The sequence below is a fragment of the Thalassophryne amazonica genome, chromosome 5 (assembly GCF_902500255.1).
Source record: "Thalassophryne amazonica chromosome 5, fThaAma1.1, whole genome shotgun sequence".
NCBI classification, from domain to species: domain Eukaryota; kingdom Metazoa; phylum Chordata; class Actinopteri; order Batrachoidiformes; family Batrachoididae; genus Thalassophryne; species Thalassophryne amazonica.
The window spans coordinates 110,228,313-110,255,570 of record NC_047107.1 but is presented as its reverse complement, the minus strand read 5'-3'; the positions used below and the strand labels follow the sequence as shown (position 1 = coordinate 110,255,570).

At 39.5% G+C, this 27,258-nt stretch overlaps 1 protein-coding gene across 2 annotated transcripts; it reads right to left on the bottom strand.

Moving 5' to 3' along the window:
- Nucleotides 1-580: 580 nt before the first annotated feature.
- On the bottom strand, nt 581-25,823 carry LOC117511116 (E3 ubiquitin-protein ligase CHFR-like). Of its 2 annotated transcripts, XM_034171081.1 has the most exons (18): nt 25,704-25,823; nt 23,418-23,541; nt 21,100-21,199; nt 19,958-20,067; nt 19,800-19,859; nt 16,477-16,671; nt 16,188-16,262; nt 14,382-14,556; nt 14,032-14,186; nt 13,106-13,268; nt 12,816-13,015; nt 12,598-12,714; nt 11,990-12,073; nt 11,622-11,692; nt 10,997-11,084; nt 4,762-4,869; nt 3,927-3,999; nt 581-2,485 (listed from the first exon to the last, which is right to left on the bottom strand). In XM_034171081.1, the coding sequence occupies exons 2-18, from the start codon at nt 23,524-23,526 to the stop codon at nt 2,443-2,445; spliced, it is 1,926 nt and encodes a 641-aa protein (XP_034026972.1). In that variant the 5' UTR covers nt 23,527-23,541; nt 25,704-25,823; the 3' UTR covers nt 581-2,442. The 2 variants fall into 2 exon arrangements, with proteins under 2 accessions (XP_034026972.1, XP_034026974.1); XM_034171083.1 differs by lacking the exon at nt 16,477-16,671.
- Between the last annotated feature and the right edge of the window lie 1,435 nt (nt 25,824-27,258).

Here is a 27,258-nt window from a genome sequence, read left to right as displayed (position 1 = left end):
GAGCATGTAATCAATGGAAGAGTGTGTAGAAAGAATGTGACCTTTTGATTGCTTAAAATAGGTCAAGGTTAGCCATCTTTAACTTGTCCAAGGTCTGTGTCCTAAGAATACTTCCTGTGAATTTGAAGTAATAGGACTGGACTTATGCTGAGCACAGAGACAGACAAAAAGTCTTTGCAATACCTGATGGCCATAGTTTGGCCTCGGGTAAAAAAAAATAAGTGTCCATTTTAAGTGGGAGACTGAAGTCCATTTTCTGCACTGAGGAGGATTCGCAGCATAAGTATCAACACGGCATCAGACTTGTGGATTTAATGTTTTATAATAGACAAAGCAAGATAAATTTCAAAAATCTTTAAACACTCATATTCCAAAAAACAGGGATAATAACACTTATTTGCTTGAGTGCCAACCTTAATGTCAAGTCCAAACTTAGCAGTGCATACACTTTCCACAGCTGCATTTCTGCTCTCCGGAAGAGTCAAGTTTATGCTCACATATGCCCAGGAGCTGTTACAAGGTGGAATAAACCTGCCTCTTCTCTCAGCGGTTGTCCTGAGCAGTTTGGTCCATAGTAAAGTTTGCTATAGTATCATCATCTCAGGCAGAATGCAAAGCACTCGTCCAAAGCCTCTTTAACAGCCAGACTGCTGGCTGGGCTTAAGGTGGCCTGTGGGGAATAATTAAAACTCAGCCGGGCTCGTGCCGAGGGCCTGAGCTGCTAAGGAATGCCAGTGTAGCCCCACCGTCACTGGGGAGGAGAACAATAACACAGAACAAAAATATCAAACAGGCAGCCAGAAAAAAGGCAGAAAAGGTGCCGTTTGTAAACTCATCTTCAAATGTCACCACTCGAACTGCTGGTAACAGGACTCACCAAGCACACCGTTATCCAACGTTAAGCACTTATACTATCGAGGATAGTTTTTTTTTAAAACACATTCTAAGTGCATTCTGAAAATTATCAAGAATGCTGGCAGCTGCCAGATGAAGACAGCTTTCCGGTGATACGTGGACTAAAAAAAATAAAATCCTGCAAAAGATTTCCAAATGTTAATTATGTGCAAATATCTTCATAGTTGTACAACACAAACATTTCTATTCATCTTACATATTTTCTACACAATCAAAGATGCTGAAATAAAGGTTATTTCTTTAATATATGTAAGGCCTGTAGCTTACGTGCAGATGTTCAATGTAAATAACTGATTTGTCATATTTACAGGAGATGACATAAGCTGTGCCCATTTACATGATGAAAGACAAACTTGGTGGTGATACTTAAGATAACGCAGATGTGATCAGAAACACACTTCACCTGCAATCGCAAACACAACAGCAGCTTTTGTACCTGAGGAACCAGAGAGAGATCCAACCAAATGTGTAGTTTAAAAAAAAAAAAAAAAAAAAAAAAAAAATCAATTTATGACATCATTGCCCCAATCCTGGTCTTCAGACCCAAGAGTACTTTCCAGTTCTCCCTGCTGCACTACGTACACATAATGAACCAAATCAGGCCTGCTACATTTTTCAACCAGCTGTTGTCGACTGGCCAAACACACCTGACTCCGCCAACCAGGGACAAACGGAAAACATTCAAATACTTTGGGTTCCGAGAACTCGGGCTGGAAAACATGAATCTGTGATCATGCAAAGACATCGGTTTGATAACCGTCAGCATGCTGAACAGATACAAGCTACCCGATGCATTGACAAACCGCAGTTTCGCCCTCAATACTGGAAGGAAGGAAAAATAATTTTTAAAGTCCCTTTTGCTTTAATCACCTTAGAGATGATTATCCAGAGGATCCTCAGGCAGTGTTACAAAATGCAAATCCCTCTCCAACATGAACTCAATCGACATGGATTTTGGCTTTTGCCTGAGAACACAATCCTGCATGGGCAAAGCCAGAAAACCCCTCAGAGTTCAGGCATTCTTATTAAAAATTTAGTAATGTGAACGTAGAAAGCAGCTCCTGTTTTATTATGTCGTTCAATCCAAGGCACTGAGTCCAACCGGCAGGCGAGCTCTGCGCTTTAACGATGAATGCGCCTGCTGTCGGACGCTTAGGACTCTAAACATTTCATCGCATGAGTCACAAGATATTAACTAAACACGCTGCTATTAATTAGCTCCAGAATGGAATAAGACAAAAGTGGCCTGAATGCAGACGCACTGACTCTGAACTGATCACATTTTAAACTGTGGGTTGTGAGAAACGCTCACTCAGGTGTGAAAAGCATGTTAGATTAATGTGCATAGCTTTATTCTATACAGCCCGGTGTCACGTTATTATTTGAAATGGATGCTGACTGTAATTTCTGTACTAAGTCTTTGCATAATGAGCCAAAAAGAACAAATACCCCAAGAGGCAATTGGCCACAGTGACCAGAACAACCACTGAATGGGGTCTGGGGTGTGTCCTTCAGCCGGGTGTTCCTTCAGCTCTTGAAGCGAGTCTGCTCACATATGTGGTTGAATTTCCTAAAAGTAAAAGACAGGTGGCATTAACAGGTGGACATGCTGACAAACTGGATGTACAGTGTTCCCTCGCTATATCGCGGTTCACCTCTCGTGGTCTTGCCAGTTCACAGATTTTTTTTTAGTGCAATTTTGCATGCTTTTTTTTTTTTTTTTTTTTTAAACTGTCTGCTGTGCTTAGTTGCAGCCAAAATCTGGCAACAGGTCCAGAGACTACACTCGCCGTTTTGATGCAGAGCGCTCCAGCAGCGACGAAAAAGCACGCGCATTGTGTTCTGCGTGTGCCTGTTTATAAGAATCTTCTCGATCAGAAGAAAAAAAGAGCGCCAACAACTACCCATATCACTCGGAAAAAGGAACCTGCCCCGAGGTGGAAAAACATGCTGCGGAGCGGCGCCACGACGAAGAGGCACGATCACAGGAACTGTGACATACTGGTCAGTTACTATTAATAATTTCTTATGTGTCCAACCTCGTAGGTTGATTGTTAAAATTAAATTTGTTAGTTCTAAAAGCCATCATAATTATTTATAGGAAAACATTCTATTTTTATTTCTCAAACAAATGTTTGGGCCGCCTGAAAACAGGTTTTGATCTTTGGTTTCATTCTATAATACTGGACTTATTTTTGTACTAAGGTTTGAACTTTGAGTGTTTACACAGGATCAAAAAGTGAGAAAATGTGTGTATTGAGGGATTTTACAGCCTTAAAACATCTATAATAATTGTAAAAAAAACACTGACTACTTCACGGAATTCACCTATCGCGGGCTATTTTTAGAACGTAACTCCGGCGATAAACGAGGGACCACTGTACTCTGAAAGGGCTCCTCACAGTGGTGAAATGCAGGAGCTGCAAGCAGTGTGGATACGTAAGCCTACGGAGACTCAAAGGAGAGAGGACAAAAGCCTGATTTATGCTCCTACAGCTCCAGAACCATGCAATCACATTGCCATGGTTGCAATGCTTTCGAAGTTCTCTGTCGCGTTGGTGGTTGTGGCAACGTAAAGAACAAGGCAGGGACTTTCTTGCCACCTGCATTGTCACTGCCGCTGGTCATTTTTTTTCTGGAGCAGTTTGTCCCTCAGCGACCTCCAAACCAACGTTCTGTGCAGTTTCCCTCCGTGAATTGCTGGCCATTTGAGTGTCTTTGTAGTTTTTCAATGCTGTATTGTAAAGGTGGCCATATTTCAGGACTTCTATTTATTTATTTGATTCATGATTGAAATGCAATCGCCATTTTAATATGTTGGGATTTGGAGTGAAACTAGTGCAGTCTAGCATTTCAATGTATAGCTTCAATTTTTGCGAGGTGCACGTCAGGCTAAGGAAACGGCTCGTAGCAACGCAGAGCAGCATAAATCAGGCTTAAGTGTTTACGGTTTGAGAAAAAACAAACAAAAAAAACATGAGTTTCTGTGGTGGTTTGGATGTTAGACTCACATAGCGTGGTGTGCTTTCACTTGTGTATGACAGTTTCGTCCCCAGTAGCAGTCAGGACGCGCCGATACAGCAGCTGCCAACAGGACATTAAATGAAGTTACAACACAAATCATTAAATGGGATGATTTGTTCCATCATTCTCAACCAAAATTTAACTTGCCTAAAGCTGGCACACTATTCAGATTTTTATCTGGGATTCAAAAGGACTCAACAGCAACACCTGATCTTTCAAATGTCACCTGCCAACTGGCAGACAAAACGTCTGTGGATCAAACGTTTGACAGATGCCCTCAAGAATGAGTGGATTTTGGTTTATAACCAAAATAAAAATTCAAAGTCTTATTTTTCACAATTAACTTCTTTTGGCTGTTGCCACAGATTGTTTCACACCAGATGTAGCAGAATAGGCATGGTGGGCTTTGAACCCATGACTTTTTTTGTTGGGCCAATGCCAGCCGCCCCTCCCCCTCACAAAATCATCGCTACCTCCAACAATGAAAAGTTTCATTGTGACTTCTTTGTGGTTTTAAGGCAGCAACACATTTTCATGTTGCATTACTGCCATCTGGTGTATTTATTTTGGTAATGTCCCATTCCACTGACTCAATCACTCAAATTATATTAAAGTGAACAAACTTGTGTCCAGTTGAAATTCATTCATGCACAAAGCCTTACATAAAGGGCCTTATTATTATTATTATCTCTGCATTTTTTTGTCACCTCGTACAGTCACTCCTTTGATGTCAGAAGCATCGGTGTGCGGCTCTCGTCTGATGAGTAAGTGCTGCCTCTGTATGACTGTTTCACTATAGACCAAAGACGAGTGAATACCGACCTGGCAGTTCAGATGAAGGGATGTTCTCTCTGTACTTGTAGGCCAGCTCTTTGAAGGCTCGCAGACCACAACATCGGCACAGGACGGTGTTTGCAGAAATGTGACAATCTGACAGAGAAAAGCACAATTACAACATAGTTATTCCATTCTTCATTATAAGAACGTCTGGTTCATACACAACACTATGGCTGGGTGATGAACCAGTATGAATGTATCCAGCAGTATCACCCCATGTCATCACGTAGAAAAAGCTATACCATTAATGTCACCAGCCTGTAATGATCCTGTGACATAAAATGTGTTTAGCTGAAGAGCTACTTTCTGATAGTGGCAGCTGAATTCAGACCTGTTGCAGCTGTGAAGCTTAGACTTTACTGCATCTCTGTCACCTGACAAAAAAATAATTATTTTCTTTACTCTAAGGATTTTTCTTGACAAAGAATTGGGGCACTGCACCCTGGTGACAAACTGAGTGACAGAAGAGAATAAGTGATTTTCTGCTTGTTTTGTCAAGGAATCTACATCTCTGCTGGTAATTACTGTATTTGTTTACAATACAAAACGCACGCACACACACACACACACACACACACACACACACACACACACACACACACACACACACACACACACACACACAATTCAGAATTTCCCCAAAAATACTGTTGGTGAAATGAATTCGAGTCAACGAACACACAAACACAACTCAGTACAGCTGCTCATTTGCTCCATGTATGACACTACCTACTATGATATTGTGGGAATCAGCTTTCAGAACTTGGTGTGAAATTTAAAATGTATCCATTCTACATACCATATTTAACTGCAGCAGGGTTCATAATCTCAAGTGACATGACTTTACATTTATTCTCATTACGTAAATAAGCAGTAGCAAGGTTTAACCTGCAGTATTATTGACCTTGTGGCCCACCAGGCCAGAGATATTTTTAAAGACAACAACAAAAAATAACACTGACAAAATAGTGACAAATTAAAAATAGACAAAACTGCAAATTAACAACACCTTCCTCCGTCCCAGAATATATTCTGCATCGAAATGCTCCCTAGCCATTTCAACAAAAGGCGTCTTTGAAGCGTCTCAATAATGCCCGTTTCACACCAGATAGGCTAGCTGTGTTTCTGAAGGCAAATTGTCATGAAGAAAAAAAAAAAAAAGTATAAAACTATGTGATACCTTAATGTCGTCCGCGTGATTATTTTGTTGGGACACCAGCTTGTTAAGTTGGCTACTATGAAGTGTTTAAACCAGGGCCTACTTTTGACTGGATCAGGGTACTCGAACTTTATGACTTAACCTTTATTGTTTTCAGACAATAATAATAAACAGACAACAATCCATATAATATCAGATTTGGTCCTAGACAAGTGACTTCAAGTGAACTGTAACAACATTTAACCCACAAACAAAAATTAAATAATGAAGACAATACAAAACAGAAATGGTCTATAGATAAAATATACAAATATACATATGTATACATATCAGTATAAATAAAGTAGTAAAAAAAAAAAGCTACCAAACAAAATCTGGGCATACAGTTTCAGCTGTGTAAACCTATTCAGATGCCTAAAGTATTTGAGCTCGAAGACGTCGTTAATTGAATATAAGCCAGATAGGGGCCCCGTCTGCGATTATAATCTTCTAGTCTGTTCAATAGTCTAAAAGATAACCTCTCTAGAGAAGCTAGTTGGCCAAGAGAAGTCTGCCAGTGAGTAAAAGATGGGGCTGATGGAGACTTCCACTCCATTACTAATAATTTCCTTCCTAGTATAGGTTTTAATATTTGAAAAGGTCTGAACTGTTCACATGACTGCAGCTTTCAGTTGCACAGCCAATCAATGGACAACATCAATGGGCATATATTGACATGAGTAACTTACAACTAACGTGTCAACAATCGCATAACTTACCTACAACTTTTGGTCCACGTGTGTAGGACGTATGAGACATACGCTGGCATACATCCCGCATATATTGTGCATGCCCAAAATCTTTGAACGTACTACATATGACGATGAATATCAGTGTTCTTCAAGCTGCTTTTAACTTACGCAAACCTTATCCATAAGTTACTCGATGTATGCCAGCATATGCCAGTGTTTTTAATATGCTTGGCATATGCTGGCTAAATAGTCAAGGTGTGACAGGTCAGAATCAGAATTTCTTTATTGTCCCGTAAAGGGAAATTAGTGTTGCAGCAGGAGCACACAAAAGACAAGGTACACAAAGATAATATTAACAGCGAAAATAAGACCCAATTAAAAGTCTAAAATCAAACATAATAAAAACAATAAAAACAATACTCATACAATGTCAAATATTCAATCCAGAATCCATGACAAAACAAAGTATTACAAAAGTGCAATATGTGGATGTGCAAATAAGCAATAGTAGTGCAAAATAAACAAGAACATCAAAGGCTAATTGCCATTAAGTAATGAAATTGCACTGGGGATAAACGAGACCTGAAATCTTTTAGTACTCCTCATAGGAGCCCTAAAACTACGGCCTGAGGGCAGAAGATCAAACTCTTTTTTTCAGTGGGTGATTAGGACAATCCAGAATAGCATTAGCCTTTATCAGGACCTGTCTGTTCTGCCAAGACAACTCTTATTGGAACAATTCAAATTTCCAAACCATGCAACAATACAAAAAGTCAAAACCAATTCAATAAACTTCTATAAAAGAGAGGCATCTCAGAAGAAACCTGGAAGGTTCTCATCTTCCTCAAAAAGAAGAATCTTTGCTGAACCCTTTTGGAGATAACATCAACATGAGGTTCGAAGCAAAGTTTATTATCAAAGACCATACCCAAATTTTTGTAGCTCTCCACCATCTCAACATCAGCATCTTTAATAACAGTTGGTGATGGAAAAGAGGTAGACTTCCTAAAATCAATAATCATATCTTTAGTTTTTGACACATTTAACTCCAGAAAAGACTCCTCACACCAAGAGGCAAAGTCAACAACAGCAGGCCCATGGTCCTGCTCATCTCCCTGAAGAAGACTGTGTTAGTTCCTAATGGGGAAAAAAAGTTCATGTTGCTCAGACCTTCTGTGAACTGATGGAAATGGTTAAACTACCATATTCATGTGTCTGAGCATTCCATTCAAAATGCTGCCTGAAGTGGGGGTGGGCATTTGCATAAACAAGACCAGATAGTGTTTGCTGGACGGCCCATTTCAATAAAATTGTTGTGGTTCGCCCAGCAGCCTATTTGGCTGTGTTTTTTGGTTTTGCCTCATGATAGTTAATTCTTTAAGTATTATCATATTCTGTAAGTATTCAGTTGTTTCTTTCCTTACATTTTGTGTATGTGTTCATTTAGTCTTATGTTCTGTATAGGTTTATCTGTTGTTCTGTCAGTGGTCTGGTCCCTTTTGTTCCACCCTTGCATCTGCCCCTGTCAGTAGTGTGTGTCTTCCATTTGCCCTCCTTCGCATGTGGAGTTTTCACATTGCTTTTCTGTGTTAATTATTAGTCTTTGTGTTCTGTTCTTATATTTTTTTTATGTTGTTCTTTCACTCTTGTACTTTAAAGTTTTATGCTGGCTCTTGGTTTTGTGATTTCTTCTCCACTTCAGTTATGGTTGATTATTGTAGTTTATTTTCCTTCTCTCTTGTTGTTCTTTTATGTTCATGATTATTATTACACAGGGTACTGTCTGTTCGATAATTTATTTCTCTGCACTCTGTTTCATTCACGTGAGTCTTCAGTTCCACCCTCTCGTTATCTCCCCACCTGCTGTCAATCCCACCTGTCACTTAACTCATTGAGTGCCATTGATGCTTAAACACGTCTTTTCAGATAGTAACGCTCAGCGCCAAAGACGCGTTATCGCGCCAATTACATTTATTTATGGGGGGGGGCGGGATAATCAGCTGATCTAGCTTGTGTAAAAAAATTAGAGTTGTAATTACAAGGGAACCCATTCTGTGGGTGGTAGTAGTGTGAGTGTGGACTGGAGCGCGGCTCGCTCTCCACCGTTGTGCGGACGTCTTACGTTGTACCACTCCTAATCCGACTGGTTTCCACCTGGCTGGCTGTCAAACTGTGATGCAGTCGCGCTGCTCCAGTCGTTCCATCTTTTTCCTTGGAATGAAAAAACGCCAAGTGCATGACACACACCTCACACAAAGGCCGCTTACAAGCAAATGACGCAATCGACAGGCTCATGCAAGCACACGTGATTCAAATCCATCAGGTTTTTGAAAAAATTAAAATAAAAAAAGTCCGATACGCGGGAGCCAGAAGGAAAAGACGCGCCGCCGAGAGAAGAGACAGACGGAGTCCCTCCCCTGACGGTTTTTTTTTTTTTTGGTGTATTATACAATAGGATCACTTTTCATAATGTTTGAGATGTCACTGAAGCAAAAACAATTATAATCAAAGACATTTTCTCCTTGAAATGTTGCTTGTCACAAAAAGCCAGTTTTCTCAGTTTTTTTTGTCAGAAATCAGCATTTTTAGTGATACCCACCCATGTTCTGCAGACAATTACTAAAGAATGGAAAGAGGTACAAACAAACTTTTTTTTTTCTGATGATAAAGGAAAGTCTGAAGTTTCTTTTGGTATGTTTGTTATTGACATGGACACAGAACTCAATTTTCTATGGGTCTTGAAAAAAAACACTCAAATGCTGAAAAATCCTGGCACTGGGATGTTCTGAACTTTGAAAATGGCTGGTACTCAATGAGTTAAGCACTTTCTCGTTTGTCTGTCAGCGCTGGTCCATTGTTGAATGTTTCCTGAGTCTTGCTCCTTGTCATGGTTCCCTTGTAAATACCAGTTCTCCGGATCGCTCCTTTTGACTTCCTTTTCTTATCTTTTTGCCCAGTGTTTTCATTGTTTCACTCTGGCGCCCCTGTAGTCAATTTTGCTGCACTGTGTTTTGTGGGATTTTTTTAGATTGCTGATTCACCTCTGTACTTTTGGAACATTTGTCACAATAAAGTCACTGTGACTGATATTACTCCTCATGTCCTTGCTGCTCTGCATTATTGGGGTTTGAAGTGTCTGATTTCCTCACAAATAAAGAATCACTGTGTTTTCCCCCCATTCTTTAGTCATTTATTAAATGTGTTCCTTGTCAACTGATGTCTGGTGCAGCAAATAAATAAATAGTCACATGCACAGTCAGTTTTCATTGTTAACCACACGGACAATACTTCACTGAAACATTTTGCACAGCATTTCTATTAAAGCAGAAAATGCTGGTTCTCATTCTGGTTTCAAAAGCTCATCCCTTTTTAAATCCAGGCGACTCTGCAGTTAAATATGTTTGTTGCTGTTCATGGATCCTCCTCATGAAGATTAAAAAAAATAATAAATCCATAATTTTCCCATCAGCCTCTCACTGAACAGTGGAACATCCAGACTGTTGCCATGAACACATGAAGTCAGTTTTCTCCATGTTACGTCAAATTCTGATTTAAGCAGTGTGGTGGTCTGAAAGCATGACGCCATGTTTCTTCACTGTTCGTGCGGCCTGCTTTGGCTGACCAGATGCCCCACTTTGTGCAAGATAGTCCCATATTTCCATTAACTTCCACAAACTGCTATGGAGTCCGGCATTGTTATGGACAGTCAGGCTTCAGGTCTGACATGCGTGTTTTATGATCTGACAAATGAGCCATTCTTGGCTGGTGCTGGAGTTTGGTCAATCAGAAAGTCAGAATGATCTATCAGAGAGCCGCAGAAAAAAATAAACAAGCAGAGCACAAACCGGCAAGCAAAGATGCAGGCAGCGTTAAAGGTGTCTGCTTTATCTCCACAAAGTTTTGAACATGCACAAAACTTTGTCAAACTTTGGACATCAGCTGACAAGAAACTGACTTTGCAGATGTAAAAAGTGACTTTTATTGGACAAAAACTGAAACTAACTCCTTCACTGTGTGACTGGGGCTTGCACAAAACTAACCATTGTCACAGAACAGCTCCTGTTTCTTGCACAACAGTCTTTCATATTAAGAGCACAGGTCAAACTGATAACATCATCACAAGTCAGAAGTGTCAGAGACGAGAAAAACAGTGATTTTTTTGTTTGTTTGTTTTTTTTTGCTTTTTACAATGTGACCATGGAATTTATTTAAGGTGGGTGCTTCATAAACTGTAATTTAAAAACTAACTGTAATTAAAAAATAATTTAATTTCAGGTGGGCCCTCAGATGTGCAAATATGGCATATGCATCTTTGGCTATGACAGCTTACCAGTCAGAGAGTACGTTCCCTGCTGTAAGTCCTGCAGAGCCTCCTGGAGCAGATCTCGCCATGATTTCCCTCTGGAGGACAAGTAGTTCTGACAAAAGAATGTTCACACACATGGATGATACAGCACAGTACCACAAAAAGGCTTTTTGCCCAGTTGCTTGATTCCCAGTGTTTTCATACTTGCCACAGCTGTCTCATATTCTGATCAATTTAAATTGGTTACATTTAATTTGGTTAAATAGAAAATTGTTTTTAAAACAATTTCATTTATTCAAAATAAAAATTGTCTGCGTGTGGGGGAAAGTCATCCCAAATACCAAACTGGTAGTCTCAACAAAGATTGAGAAAATCTTCATTTCTACTAACCACATCAGCAGGTGATTTCACTGATTAACTCCCCATCATTGAAAGAAAAAAAAAATCTGACAGCACTGAAGTATACAAACAGAGACTAATAAATGGAAAAATCTGTTGAGGTGTACAGAATAATTTCAACTGTTGTGGGACTTCAGAGAAACACAGTGAATAAAGAATAATAAATAAGAACATTAAACAGTGGGTGTGACTAGAATGTTTGGTATGAAGAGAGAGAGAGAGAGAGAGAGAGAGAAAAAAAAACATTTACCTGCAGGATCTCCGATTCATAGTTATTGTTGTTCAGCACACCATCCAGGCATTTATCTGTCAGATTTAGGTCTGGAAGAAAGGTTTAAAGAGACTTTAGTAAACTTTTTTTTTTCTTCCAACTACCCAGCTGAAAATGAAATGCACACAATAGCAAATAAAAGGACATTCATGCAACTATAGTTTAGGACTTATATGAAAGCGTGTTCTTAGTATGACATCTGGACATGATCAATAAAGATATAAATGTTACATATGTGGGCATGATTGTACTTTCAGCCTGAATGTGTACGATTTATATTTATGGAACCATGGTTGACAATAGAACAGAGACAGAGGTCTCTGTCTGTTTTGCTGAAAAATACATACCAATGAAAGGAGCCAGGCAGCCCTGACAGCCAATCCTCTGGCAACCCCAGTACATATGGCAGAAAGGCCGCTGGCACAGTGCACCTGATAACATACAACACAACGTCAAAACTATGAACACTGAGCGCACAAGTCTATCCATACCGAGGTGTTTTATGGAGATTAAACATACATATTCAGCTCACCTCCATGTAGCACTTATTAATGTCCAACTGAAGATAAAATGCAGGATTTGTGTGTGTGTGTGTGTCTGTGTGTGGGGGGGGGGGGTGTCAAATACTCAGGTGTTTCTTAAACCCATATTTCAGATATTGCACACTTTGGTGATATGTGGCACAAAGCAGTGGAGCAGCTTGTAACAGCAGACAGCAATGACACCGGTGTTTGTAGGAACTAAACGTTTCATGAGCATTCAAACCAATATTACCATTTCATCAACGAACAAAACTAATTTAAAAATATAAATTATGGTTATTTTCTAGTGAAGTTCATCCTCAAAGTCTTCTATATCTCAGTATGTACATTTCATACACTGTCAGATGATAGTTTTACTAATTGTAAATGTATAGTTTAAACAGTCCATGTGTTACCTCACAGGGAGCACTCACATTGCTGTGCAATAACCTGTCGGCTGTTCAGCTCCGCCTGTCTGTCTGGCATCGGCTGGAGGCAGCAGGTGCAAATCAGATGATAGGCCTGAGGGGGGCAGTGGTACTCCTGAAAAGCTGGGAAAAGAGAAGGAAAAAATAAAAGATACAGACACACAAGCGGGATTTCAGAGTGCTGGTTCATGATCAGTGCTGCAGGTAATCATGAGTGGAGGTACCTGAGGGGTGATTAGAAGATGTTGAGGGTTCCTCTCCTGTGGGCTTTGCAGAACATTCCTGAGTTGATGGAGTGGGCACAGGAGGAAAAGGTGAAGGGACTGGAAAACCAGGAACCCAATAATTTGAAGATGTAGCAAAAAGCATCTGACCAACATCCTTCCTGTAACCAGGACACTGTCTGCACATCACCAAAGGCTGGCTGAAGGCAAAAACCACAATCAATCATCACACCGACAATTTTTACTCATGATTTACAATAAAAAATTTAAAATGGGGGGGGACTATTTACCTAACATCTGAAGAATCGCTGTCATTGTCTGAGAGCTCAAAGAGATAATCAGAACTACCCTCTTCATCAGAGAAAGACCGCTCAACTTTTGGTTGCAACATATCCTGAGTTATCTTGTTCTGTCTGTCCATGTTCTTCAGATCCTCCTCACTGCGACTTTTTTCTGAGACAAAAACACAAACATCAGTCGCAACGGAACAAAAAAATGTAGCGCTCATTGAGCTCTTTAATAAGCAGGTCTTGGTTGCCTTGTTTCCATGCTGGTATTGATTTTTTTGCCCATCCCCTTTGAAGCATCTGAGCATTAATGGAATAATAAGGTTTACAACTAAAACAATGTGTATGTGTGTGTACTACCCAACCCGGGGCAGATCTGGGGGGCGGTGGCCTTTTCATAGACAAACAAAACCTGCTGAATGTCATTTCTGAATGTTCTATTCAGCAAAAAGTGACTCAGTTCGATAAATTTCTGCAAGACCATAATTCAGCAAGGTACAGCAATGTTGTTCACCCCTTTAGCCAAAGATAGTTGAAATGTTTTCTGTAACTTATCATAATGTCACAGCATCACATTTCAGACTGTACAAGTTAAAATTAATTTTTAAAAAATAGGTTATAAAGTATTTTTTCTGTGATTGCATTTTGTGGTGAAATATGCCCTAAAAAACGCAGGAAATGGCACCTAAGAATTCCAAATTTCCTATGACGCACAATCCCACACCCTGAGGGAAGCAAACAAAAGCTCTCAGTCATCCAGGTAGGAGATGTTCATTCTAATTCAAAAAGACTTCTTATTGGTCTTTAAGACTTTTCACTCATGTGAAACTAGAAGTAGTAATTAGGATAAGAGCTGAAACATCTTACCCAGTTACTGCAAACATGTAAACAACTACCATCAAAATGCAAAATGCATCAGCTGCACTAACCTGGGTGCTGGATGAGGTAGGCTTCCACCAGATTATTGAGAATGTGATTCTTACGTAACCTCTCCACGGGGCAGCGACAGGTGGGGCAAAGAGATGATCGCTCCATCCAGCCTGAGTAACAGGCAGCACAGAAAGTATGCATGCAGGGTTGCAAGCTAAAGAAGAAAAGGGCGGTTAATAAACACATGCACACAAAAGAGTCTACTGTCTGATATCACCAAATACTGCCAGTTGGTGGACTTATGCAAGACATCAGCAACAATGACAAATTATGACCATGAGAACTAGAGTGCCAAAGGCCCTGTGGGTTACCGGCTCAAAGAAAGAATGAAATAACCTTTTTATCTTACCTGACACAGTCATGCAAGAGATCCTGACAAATAATACAGGTCAGGGACTCCTCCATCTTGTCTGGCTTTCTTCCCTCAGTTGGCAGTTTAGACATCCCCAACCCAACACTGCCCTTGTCTCCATCTGCCACTTCTGCATTTGATGTTTGTGGCAATTCTGTGGCATAATCCTTGTCTGTAAAACACAACAAGTAGTAGCATGCAACACCAGTGGTTCTCAAAAAAAGGAGGAAGACAACCTTGGGGGCCCAGATGACTAATTCCCTATTTGTATGATAATGGTTCATAACTTGCATTATGGCCCGTTACGCTATAATTTTGGACCATTACGCTTATTTTGTACCATTACAATTTTCAATACAGCGTCTGTAATCAACCGTTTCTGCAGCGCGACTCCACTTTGAAGCGTGAATCGAAGCAATGCTTCGATTCAATGGCTCGTGGCTCTTTGATTCGCTGCTCTTCAGAAGCGGTAAGTCCGCTTCTTAAGCCCTCTGAAAGCCATTAATATATCATGAGTCATTTTTGTGTGGATTAAAATCACTAACTGGGACTCTTGTCTTGTTGCAGCCGAGAAACGAGCTTCAAACGGTGCGCGGCTCTCTGCTGAGACAGAGTCCGCTCGGAATTAATAACTTCAAAATGAATCACCGCTTTAAATAAAATGACACCTCTTACAAACGTTGCAATACAGACAATAAACTACTAAACGTTTTTTCCTCCCAAAATGAGACGTCCGGCATTCTTTTATAAACCTGATCTGCAGCGAGCACAGCTCATAGGTATGGAAAGACACTCATGCCAATAAATGTCTGAAAGGAAATGCTTTTGACCAAAACTAACAGATTTTATTTCTGTTTATGTCCAGAGATCAAAGATCCACCATGTAGAGTTTATTATGTCGAGTTTAAGGATCCAGTAACCAATTTCATATTTATTTAAGACTCAATAAAATGTTCAATTTTAATTTTATCAGCTTATAAAGTGCCAAATTACAACAAAAGCCGTCTCAAGATGCCTCACACAGAACAGTTCAACATAAAAAAAAAACTAATACCTAATTAAAAACAGAAGTAAAAAAACAAAAAACAAAACATAAAATAAAAACTACTCATATGAAAGAGAATATAAATAGGTTTTAAGTCTTGACTTAAAAATGTCCACGGACTCCGACTGCCTCACTGAGGGCCATGTACTGGCTAACCCAGAATGAGATTGCCCACTCAACAAACTTCCCCAGCCTTCTGGACATGATGAAGGGACTTGGGCTGTCATACCTGGCTTTTCCCCTTTGGGTACACCTAGAATGGCCAATTTTTAGCTTGAATTTTCAAAAGCTTCCCCCCTTCTGCACCATCACAACTACAACCCCAACTACAACCCCAACTACAACCCCAACCCCCCCCACCCCCCCCTCGCTCCGCTCTCTCGACATTACCACTACACTAAAATTTTATCTAATGAGGACAGTTGCAGTAATATTACAGAATTAATAAGATGTACAATGTAAAAAAAAATGCTGGTTAATTTAAAACAAAGAAAAACTTCATTTAACTTTGCCATTACAGCCATAATGCTCTCACACTCACACACACATAAAGCAGAGTGAAAACAAAACCTAATTGCCTTGGTGAGCATAGCATGATGTTGAATCGGGGGGGGGGGGGGGGGGGGGGGGGTGCACAATGGATTTTGGGTTGAAGGGATAGTGTAGGGTGTGACAACAAGCCCTTTATTAGTCTCATCAGGGATTAAATGAAATGAGGTAATCAAATAAAGACAAGTTTATGTTCAAGTAACACTAACCATCACAGAGTTTCCTCCTCTTGGTTTCTGGTTCCAGGTTCTCATTTGGTACTGGGGCAGCATCGTTAGCTTGGACTGGTAAAATGGAGGGGGGGAAAAAAAAGGTAAAAAATGTTTATACATACTTTATAGAAGTCATTTTTTTTTTTTTTTAGGATACCAGAACAACCCCTCCCTTTCCGACAACTTCCGTGGCCGATTTTACTCTTTGTTGGACAAGGTATTTGGTATGTTTTTGATGCAAGCTACTCTTCACACATGCACCTTTTGCAGAACTTATACTACCTACCACAGGCAGCGGAGGGCGTGGCTGTCAAGGGATCAGAGGTGCTACTGTTTTTAAAGCAGAGGCGGGACGTTGAAGTGGATGGCCGAGGTTCCTCTCTCATAGGATCTCTAGGAGGGCCCAGCAGCATTACTGGCTCCACAGACAGTGACAGGTCTGAAGGTGGAGACACTGGATTGTAAGTAGGCATCCCTCCGTCTGCTCAGACACAGAAGAAATAGCTTCTAATGCGGTATGTTTGAAATAGTGGCAGTAGTTGAACTTGATACTTTAAGGCCCCATGTCCATTTTTTTTTTCTGGGCACCAGTGTTTTTTTTTGCTCCTGGTCATGTGCTCTAAATAAGAATGGAGTGTATGCAGCCATGCCCAGGAGAAGGGAAAAAAAATAGGGGGAAAAAAAAACCCCAAATCACACCCAGAGTGCTTTCCCTCCGACAGTTTTCAGAAACATGTCACTGCATCACCTACAGTCTCTATATATGAACTCAGTGATAGCAGGCTGGACAGATGCCAGTTTCCTGCTGAGGGTGAGCACTTTTCACAATCGCTACACATTATGAACTAGTTGTTGTCTTTTACTGTTGTCACAAAAACAAATTCCATGCGCATGCTACATGCCCCCCAGCACCACAATCTCTTGGATGAATCTTGCTTGGATGAAGTGTTTGTGGGCAGTCTCCTACCAGAAAAAAGAAAACTGCTGTATGAACATGGGGCCTAAGGCATGTTCTTGTCTCACCCAGTTCAGAATCTAAACCCCTGGCAAAAATTATGGAATCACCGGCCTCGGAGGATGTTCATTCAGTTGTTTAATTTTGTAGAAAAAAAGCAGATCACAGACATGACACAAAACTAAAGTCATTTCAAATGGCAACTTTCTGGCTTTAAGAAACACTATAAGAAATCAAGAAAAAAAATTGTGGCAGTCAGTAATGGTTACTTTTTTTAGACCAAGCAGAGGAAAAAAATATGGAATCACTCAATTCTGAGGAAAAAATTATGGAATCATGAAAAACAAAAGAACGCTCCAACACATCACTAGTATTCTGTTGCACCACCTCTGGCTTTTATAACAGCTTGCAGTCTCTGAGGCATGGACTTAATGAGTGACAAACAGTACTCTTCATCAATCTGGCTCCAACGTTCTCTTATTGCTGTTGCCAGATCAGCTTTGCAGGTTGGAGCCTTGTCATGGACCATTTCTTCAACTTCCACCAAAGATTTTCAATTGGATTAAGATCCGGACTATTTGCAGGCCATGACATTGACCCTATGTGTCTTTTTGCAAGGAATGTTTTCACAGTTTTATCTCTATGGCAAGATGCATTATCATCTTGAAAAATGATTTCATCATCCCCAAACATCCTTTCAATTGATGGGATAAGAAAAGTGTCCAAAATATCAACGTAAACTTGTGCATTTATTGATGATGTAATGACAGCCATCTCCCCAGTGCCTTTACCTGACATGCAGCCCCATATCATCAATGACTGTGGAAATTTACGGCAGTCATCTTTATAAATCTCATTGGAACGGCACCAAACAAAAGTTCCAGCATCATCACCTTGCCCAATGCAGATTCGAGATTCATCACTGAATATGACTTTCATCCAGTCATCCACAGTCCACGATTGCTTTTCCTTAGCCCATTGTAACCTTGTTTTTTTCTGTTTAGGTGTTAATGATGGCTTTCATTTAGCTTTTCTGTATGTAAATCCCATTTCCTTTAGGCAGTTTCTTACAGTTCGATCACAGACGTTGACTCCAGTTTCCTCCCATTCATTCCTCATTTGTTTTGTTGTGCATTTTTGATTTTTGAGACATATTGCTTTAAGTTTTCTGTCTTGACGCTTTGATGTCTTCCTTGGTCTACCAGTATGTTTGCCTTTAACAACATTCCCATGTTGTTTGTATTTGGTCCACAGTTTAGACACAGCTGACTGTGAACAACCAACATCTTTTGCAACATTGCATGATGATTTACCCTCTTTTAAGAGTTTGATAATCCTCTCCTTTGTTTCAATTGACATCTCTCATGTTGGAGCCATGATTCATGTCAGTCCACTTGGTGCAACAGCTCTCCAAGGTGTGATCACTCCTTTTTAGATGCAGACTAACGAGCAGATCTGATTTGATGCAGGTGTTAGTTTTGGGGATGAAAATTTACAGGGTGATTCCATAATTTATTCCTCAGAATTGAGTGAGTCCATATTTTTTTCCCTGTGCTTGGTCTAAAAACGTAACAGTTACTGACTGCCACAATTTTTTTTTCTTGATTTCTTATAGTGTTTCTTAAAGCCAGAAAGTTGCCATTTGAAATGACTTTAGTTTTGTGTCATGTCTGTGATCTGCTTTTTTTCTACAAAATTAAACAACTGAATGAACATCCTCCGAGGCCGGTGATTCCATAATTATTGCCAGGGGTTGTATGTGACCTTCCATGACCTGTGACTACTATTAAACAAGTTGTATATAATAAACTGTGGACATTATTGTAATTATTATTAACGTCTTTCGCAGTCCATTTAAACGGTGTTTCTGTCTGGTTTTCCAGAAGCTTGACAACTTACATCAACTGTGCTACTTCCAGTACCAGTCCACATTGTACAGCTTCATTTCAGTAACATTAGCCTTTTTCGCAATTTCTCTGCAGTTTAATTTCCTGGACAACACTGCAGAAACAGACTTAAATCCTGTACTCATTTTCACTGATATGGACATTCATGGGCTATTTTACAGTGACAAACTGGAGTGTGAAGATCACAGATCCACACAAATGTGATCTAGCGCATGCTTTCATGATGCAACTTGCTGGTCTAGCGCATGGTGTGATTATGCATTGTGCCAGGCTAGTACCACACAATTTGTTCACATCAACAATAGCACACCGTCCTTCTGAAAACCTGCGAGTGATGTTACGGCCTGTATGACAACATAACAAAATACAAAAAATTCAAGAGATTACCAAAAGCACTATATCTCAAATGTTTTGACGGGATGAAGGGCATTTTCGAACAGCTCGAAAATTCAGCCACGGTTCAAACTGAAACTGCAGTGTTGTGCTAGAAGTGTTGAATTTCAATGCTCCACCAAAAACCACCACCAATAAGAAACTGGCTCAAACTTATTTTCCTGACCAAGATAAATAAATGAAAATCCTACCAGGAGCTGTACACACAAAAACATACCAATCCATGTGTCACCACTTGTACAGTCATCACTTAAATTTTTGCTTTCCCAATCCATGGTACTTTTTCCATGACACTGTAGCTGTGGAATTACAGTAAAGACTGGATACTGCATGATGAATTACCGGAGTACTTACCATAGCTATCTGGAGAAGTACCTTCCTGTGCTGTGATTGAGCGGTAAACATATGCAATGTCTATATAGCAAAAAGAAGAAAAAAATATTTTTCCTCCTATAAATTTAAACAACCACAAAATTGTCACATAAAGGTTAGAAACAGATGGGAAAACTCACTTTGTTCTGGTTCATTTTTTCTGAATACAAAGTAGATGACGTCACCATTTTGCAGCATGTGCCTCTGTTTCTTGACAAGTTTGGACATATTAATCACCGTGCCATTTGTGCTACAGACAGAAAAATATGCAATTAAATGTCACTCTAAAGTGCTTCAAGCAGTTCTGTAAAAGGGCAGAAATGACAGATCAGCCATCTACACAGATTAGAATACATCTAGAATACAAATCAGTTTTCTTTCAAACACATTTTGATTTCAAATGAAGCTGAAATTATTTCAAAGTCGCATTTTTAATTTTAGTCACAACTGGCAGACATGACATTCAATTTGCTTCTATGAGTGCCAGCTGATCTATAGCCACACCCACCAGTTTGATGATGGGCTCAATCCCCTCTTACATGATTTTCTGTCATGGTGACTTCTATTTAAAGTCATAACGGTGCAAATCTTGATGCAGTTGCAGTTATAGGGTGAGTGGAGGGAAAACGGCTCCACACACGTTCACGTGACTGGAGCCTGTTAAAACAGACAGCCTGCTGCAGGCTCAGCACACTTCTGGGTCCAAACATGGAATCACTCCAATACATCAGATGTTGAGGAGCTAAAACTAAAGCGGGTTGCAGCTACTGTGCTGCAAACCTGTCAAGAAGAGGAGGAGTGAAAAGTAGCTCAAAGTACACAAGCTGCACAAATGAAAGTGCAATACATTGTGGCTTGTTTGAGGAAATAACCACAAAATACGATTCCTGCCATCACGGTGCTGCTGAGATTTCTGTCCAAAATAGCACCTGATGCCATTGTATCAAAACAATGATGAGAAGATTAGTTACAGCCAGTAAAGCACATTTATGATGGCAATGCAACGGAATCCCAGTTAGTGTGCTGTTCTTCAGTGTGTGTTTGTGGCAGAGAGAGAAGGAAACTAAATGTAATATCCTTTAGAGAGATACAGAATAAACTGTGTTCAGTTATGTAATGTAATGGTACTTCAGATTTCTAGAGATATAGTTGACTTAGCATTGTTACACTATAATGGCCAGTACTCATGTATAAGATTTCTGGTATTCATCCATGGGAAATTGTCGTATTGGACCATGCAATGACTGAGAAATTCACTGATAGGTCTATCTATATATTGTACCTCATGTCTTCAAGCCACACCAACCCCATGCTTTCATCTTGTACAATCTTGCAGTGTTCCCCTGAGACCAATTTGTTGGCTGGAAAGGATAGATCACATCCTGGCCAAAAAAAAAAAGCCTCAGAAATACAAACAATGAACAGGATAAGACAGACTTTCAGGACAATGTTATTTTAAGTAGTTCTGTTAAAGTATAGAAATGTAACCATTGCCCCATTTCTGAAAATGTATTTTCAAAAGATCTTGAAAAACTTGTAAATATCTAATGTTTTGCTATGGCTGAGACTATCCCCTTAACTGAAAGGAAAATGAAAGAAGAGGATGTACACAAAGAGGATGTCGTCTCTCTCACCACAGTGTGGAACGAATTATGGTTCTTCACTCTGGTTTATTCTATTTTTGAGTGGGAAAAAAATCTGAACTAAAAGGGATGCAGGCCAGCCATATTTACTGTGTAATTAATATGTAGGAGAACATGTTTTGAGCTTTTTCATGTGTTGGTTTATTTGTCAGCAGGATTATGCAAAATCTATACAGCTGTTTTTCATAAAACGAAGAACCCATTAAGTTTCAGAATGGATCCATAAAATTAGAACCACCATCCAATTTTGGTGGTGTAGGTAAACCATAACACAATGAGTGACAGAGGCACTTTTGATTGAGATATAATGCAAAATGTACATGAAATGGGCTTTTCAATCTTAGATTCAAATGTTCACAAAATCCACAATCTGGATCAGATCCAGCTCAAACTTTGTCAACTGATAGTGAGTGCTAGTCTGTAACTCACTTTTAAATATGAGAGGGAATGGGGAACATTTGATTAAGATCTAATGTAAAATATATATGAAATGGGGTTTTCAATGTCCACAAAATCTGTAATTTGGATCAGATCCAGATCAAACTTTGTCAGTCGAAAAAGGATACCATCCAACATAATGTTCTCAAATATGAAAGAAATTCAATCATTTTTCACAGAGTTACAAATTTTTGAAGATTCATTTAATGTTAAAGGATAGGGATTTTTCCTATACATTTCCTGAGTTTGACCTTGAAAATTGAATCAGTTCTTGCTTATCAGGATGAATCCTCTGTAAAAAATTCAGAACAGTATATGAAAAATTGCAAGTTCCAGGCTGTTCGCAAAGAAACAAACGGGCAAAAACATAACCTCCACCCAGCGTCATTGGCAGAGGTAATAATGGCAGCTCTTCAAGTGTCCCTGTATTTTACTACATATTGACAAGGTGAGGACAACTGTGTTTAGGTGCTGGTCTCAATTAAACTACTGTGTACAGACCTAATAATGTGTTAAAGTGCAAATTTATAAATAAAATGATTTACAGAAAAGCCTGCATTTTATTTGTACTAGTTGTGTTAAGCAATGAGCTATACTGGACTGAATTTGAAGAAGGCTCTTTGGAGTTTTTTTTTTTTTTTTGTCAGACATCAATCAAGGTTGATTTTAATAGATAAGTAAATAAGAAACTAACATTACACATCCTTGGTGGCTGGCCACAGACAGCACTCCACTCAGACATATTTAATGCGTAGAAGAGAGTTTAAAATGACACCATCACCCTCAGAGCAAGGTGGCAGCATCTGAACTTCTTTTAAGCACCGAAATTAAAGAAGGTGCAGGAGCACTCTTAATCTGCCTTACAGCTCAGACTTAACATGTTACACGCATGTTTGTATGTATACTTTATTTTAAAATGTTATTTATTTACTTTTAATGTTATTTACTAATGTATTCACTGGTTCTTTGTGTCACTTGTTTACTTTCCACTAGCTTGTTTGGCGTGTGTGTGTGTGTGTGTGTGTGTGTGTGTGTCGGGGTGGGGGAGTGTTGTCGTAGCTTGTTAACTGTTTTGATATTTGTGGCACCTGCCACTGGCTATAAAATTGCTTTTGTCATCACAGAAAAGTTTAATGAACAGAGTGTTTAAAAAAAAAAAAAAAGGTAATTTTTCATGACAGTGACACTAAAAAAAATCATCCAGAAGAAAGCACACAAACTTTTCCAAAGGAAAGGCCATACTAAAAACCTACTTAACATTCTATACACGCTTTCTCAATAAACATCTTTTGTTATCATCAGAGGGGGGTGTCTATGTCTGGTGCACCAAAAGAAGCCTTTGTGTTTAAAGCTCCAGACATTGACAGCTACGTCTGGGTGCCTCAGACAGGACTGTTCTTAATCTGTAACCTCACATTTATGACTATGGAAAACCACAATCAAACAGGTTAACTGGGCTTTTCCTGCAGAATACAGCATTTGTCATTAATTCAATAACTAGTGAATTAAATCAGCATACCTTTTTTACGCCCGACAGTGCATTCCCTGTTAAAAAGCAGCACTTCAGTTTCAATGGAGTCCACTTTGACCAGTTTCCCCCATGGTCGACCTTGACTGTGACTTTCCATCGTCTGATATTTTTTCTGTAAAAAATAAAAATAAATAAATAATATATATATATATATATATATATATATATTTTTTTTTTTATTATTATTATATGGCTGCAATGCTACGTGCGCTCTGATTGGCTGATTTTCCCATATCAGACCAGTTTCCATGACAACCAGTCTGAAACGCACATTTTCTTTACAAACCAGAAGCTAAAAACGCAATTAGAAACGTGAGGGGTGAATGTTTTTTGTAACTTCTTAGTTGAAGATATTTTAAGATATAAAGTTTGTATGATTGTGGGCGTGGTTGCTTTGAGTGACAGCAGCGGAGCTCAGTGGCAACTCCTCTCGTAGCCTCCAACTGTAACTCAGAGCCCACTTGCAGCAGCTGCTGTGTTGTCACTGCCCATTTGTTTGTTTGCAGCATTTTATTTCACACACCTAGAATAATATGGCTTGTTGTGTGATGAAACGTCCTAACCGATTATCTAAGATGTCTCTGACAATATTTGCGCTGAGTGAGCCGCTCGATTTTAATGTTGAATGCTAATGGTGTTAGCACTTTTAGCAGCCGTTGGTGGCTTCATTTGTTAGACCCACTTTACATATGATTACTGAGAAAATAAGTGGCTCATAATTTTTAATGTCCACATCAAAGCAAATTGTGAGGAGAACCGCAGCACAGTCCCCAAAAATCTGATTTAATAAACACCCGAACTGACAGTAGCTTGTTATGTGGTGGTTTGGACTTCGGACTTGAAAAGATGGGTGTGTTCAGGCTTGTTCTGTCACACACAGCCACCCACACTCCACCCCTTTATGCATTAATGAGTTCATCCTAAATCAGTGCAAACAGGGCTCTCAACATGGCGACACCCAAACAGGGGTGTCATTTCAGCTGTTCCAGTGTCGCCGACCGAACGGTCTGCCCTCTCTTCGCTGCACATGTGTTATTTCTGAGCGTCAGCAGTGATTCACTGATTATCACTCCATCTCAGCGACAGATATCTGAAACTTTGGCACAACAATCATTTCCCCATAAATTCAGCATTATTTCATAGTAAAAGACAAGGGAGTGATCAGAGCGCCACAGTAGCACGCCTGAGTCTTATGTGCTGCTGCTGCGCCTATGTCATTAGAGAGCATCAGTAGCAACTCACTGATTATTGCCTTGTTTCTGCTTAAAACTGCCTCATTTCTGTTTAAAACTGACTTTAAAATGATTTAAGAGGTTTTACTTTGTCATCTGATGGTTAATAATCAAATTACTCCCTTTGATCACTTTGGGTGTAGAGGGTCAGACACATGTGCAGTGAAGGCACAATGAAGACAGGGCAGACCAATTTTTAGAGGTGATCGTTTGGTCAGCAACACCAGGTATCTATAGAAAACAAAATGGTGGCGTCAGGAAGAGGCTTTGTCCAGTATATAAACCTCCTATGAGGAAAAAAAAAACAAACAACAACAAAAAAAACTTTGTTTTACCCTTCATGCTGGTTGCTATGGAACATAGCGTATTGTGGGAGAGTTAGCCTACCATGTCAATGCACAAAATTACCCCTTTAATTCTTAAGAACACATGATAATAGAGCACAAGTCTTTTAAATCAAATAAAATATTACACAAACTTTTAAAAAAGGTGCTAACAAACAAAAACCACAATAAAACAAACTCCATCATGTTCAGACAACTAAGGAGTAACTTCACGGGGCTGATTTTGCTGTAGGAAAGTTTTTGCCGACTACAATCTTTGTAGGCTATGCCGAATCGACAGCAACTGTTGATTTCGTAAAGTTGTAATAGTTATTCACAACTTGCACCTTCAGCAACAAACCAAGACTGAGTTTAAGCTTCAACAGAGTCGCTGAAGTTTGAGAGACAGGAAACAGTGTTGTCGAACGCGGCTGTAGCAACAACTAGCATAGCTTTTCAAAAGCTTCCCGGGTATAGAGTTTATGAACAACCATGCTGTCTGATAAAGAATAGGGGGGAGAATACCTCTGTTTTTAACTATCGGAGTGACAAACAACGGGATAAATAAAGACGCTTAAAGTCAACTCACGCAGAAATATGGTCACACCTAATGCTAGGCTAACAAGCTTGCTAAGGCCAACTGTTACACAATTGCGATTCCAAAGGAAAACGTTAGTGCCACAAAAGGAAGGCAGCTAAATGACAAAAGGTCACCAAACCGTTAAATGTTGACGTTGTCCTTCCGATAAGTGCAGAAAAAGCTGATTCCCCTCATGTTCCAACGAAACAGAAACACTTCCGACCAAACATAATTATTTACATCAGCTGATGGAGGAGGCACGCGCGTGCGTTCCAAATTTCAAGGGCGTAATCAGTATATTTGGGGGGGGGGGGGGGGGGGGGGGGGGGGGGGGGGGGGGCAATATACTGAAATAAAAAAACATGCTACAAAATTACCTACCACAGGCAACCGAGTGCCTCCATCCTAAATAGACATTATACAACCGTCAATAAACTTCACAAATTATGGTAATAATTATTATACAAATCAAGTATGACCGGCTATACTAAAATACAAAATGGGGTGAAATGGAGCCTAATAATCATGAAATGGTTCTAAAAAGTAACGAAATGTAGCAGACTGACCCAGACTGACTTCAAATATGATTTATTATGATTCATTTATTTACTTTTATTTAATTATTTTTAAGTGAAATGGAGCGAAATGGGGACTGATAATAATGAAACTGGAGTTAAATGTAGTGAAATGGAGCAGACTGACTCCAAATATGATTCAATTAAGTATTTTTGTTAAGTTTTTTTTTTTTTTAGCTAAATGGGACAAAATGGGGACTGATAATAACAAAATGGAACAGACTGACCCATTGATTGAAGTTTCATCTCTTGAACGCCAGATGGCGCATCAGCCTCTACTACATGTACTGCTCCATTTCGTTACACTGTACCCCCATTTCGTGATTATCAGTCCCCACTTTGCTCCTTTTCGCCCATTTTGTATTTTAGTATGGCCCAAGTTCGACCCCACAGATTCCATAAGGGCCCCCGCCTTCACCTCCCCTTATCATGTCATGTGGATGTCAATATTTTGATGAGAGGACAAAGCTGAACAATTCTTCACAGAAAGAGAGAGAAAGAGGAGTTACGCAAGTAACAATAATCATGCAAACCTTTTCTGTCCAACTTTGGTATCCGATAGGGTGGACCCTTAGCAGAATTTGCTTTGAGTCTCGTGGAAATCTGAACAAGCTCTTCGTGAAAAGTTTTCACTTTTTTTTTTTTTGATGGTACTCTCTCTTTATTACTTTCTATTGGATAAAAGTGGAGAAACCTGAATTACTTTCTTTAACTTCATCAACTCTTTCTGATGTTCCTGCTTGATGAGTCTCATCTTTTGTAAAGTGAGTTTGTTTCTATCGCTGTGCAGTAGCAATATAGCTCCCCGATACAATACATATACACTGATCATGGATCACACTATGTTGAGGGTAAACTGTAGTGAATGTTTATCTTTAAAGAAACAAATTATTCTGAAGTATAAATTGTAATTGTTGATGTAATCTGTTTCCTGTTTGTATATTTGATATTAATTTATGATTTTTCTGCAGGAGGGCATTTCTTCTGTGCAGTAGTTGACTTTTCATGGTATCACAATATTCACTTCCAAAAAAAATACATACAGGCTCCACAATACAGTTATCATAACTCATGATGTATCGTTACACCTCGACTGTGCAAGCTTCATCTTCCAGCCTC

What these genes read in the sequence shown, in the direction of transcription:
- LOC117511116 (XM_034171081.1), bottom strand. Translation starts at nt 23,526, where the DNA reads ATGGAAAGTCACAGTCAAGGTCGACCATGGGGGAAACTGGTCAAAGTG. An exon ending in GTGTGGCTTGAAGACATGAG is followed by an intron (nt 20,068 to 21,099) that starts GTACAATATATA and finishes TTCTGTCTGTAG; the next exon opens with CACAAATGGCACGGTGATTA. An exon ending in CTCTTGCATGACTGTGTCAG is followed by an intron (nt 14,187 to 14,381) that starts GTAAGATAAAAA and finishes TTTCTTCTTTAG; the next exon opens with CTTGCAACCCTGCATGCATA.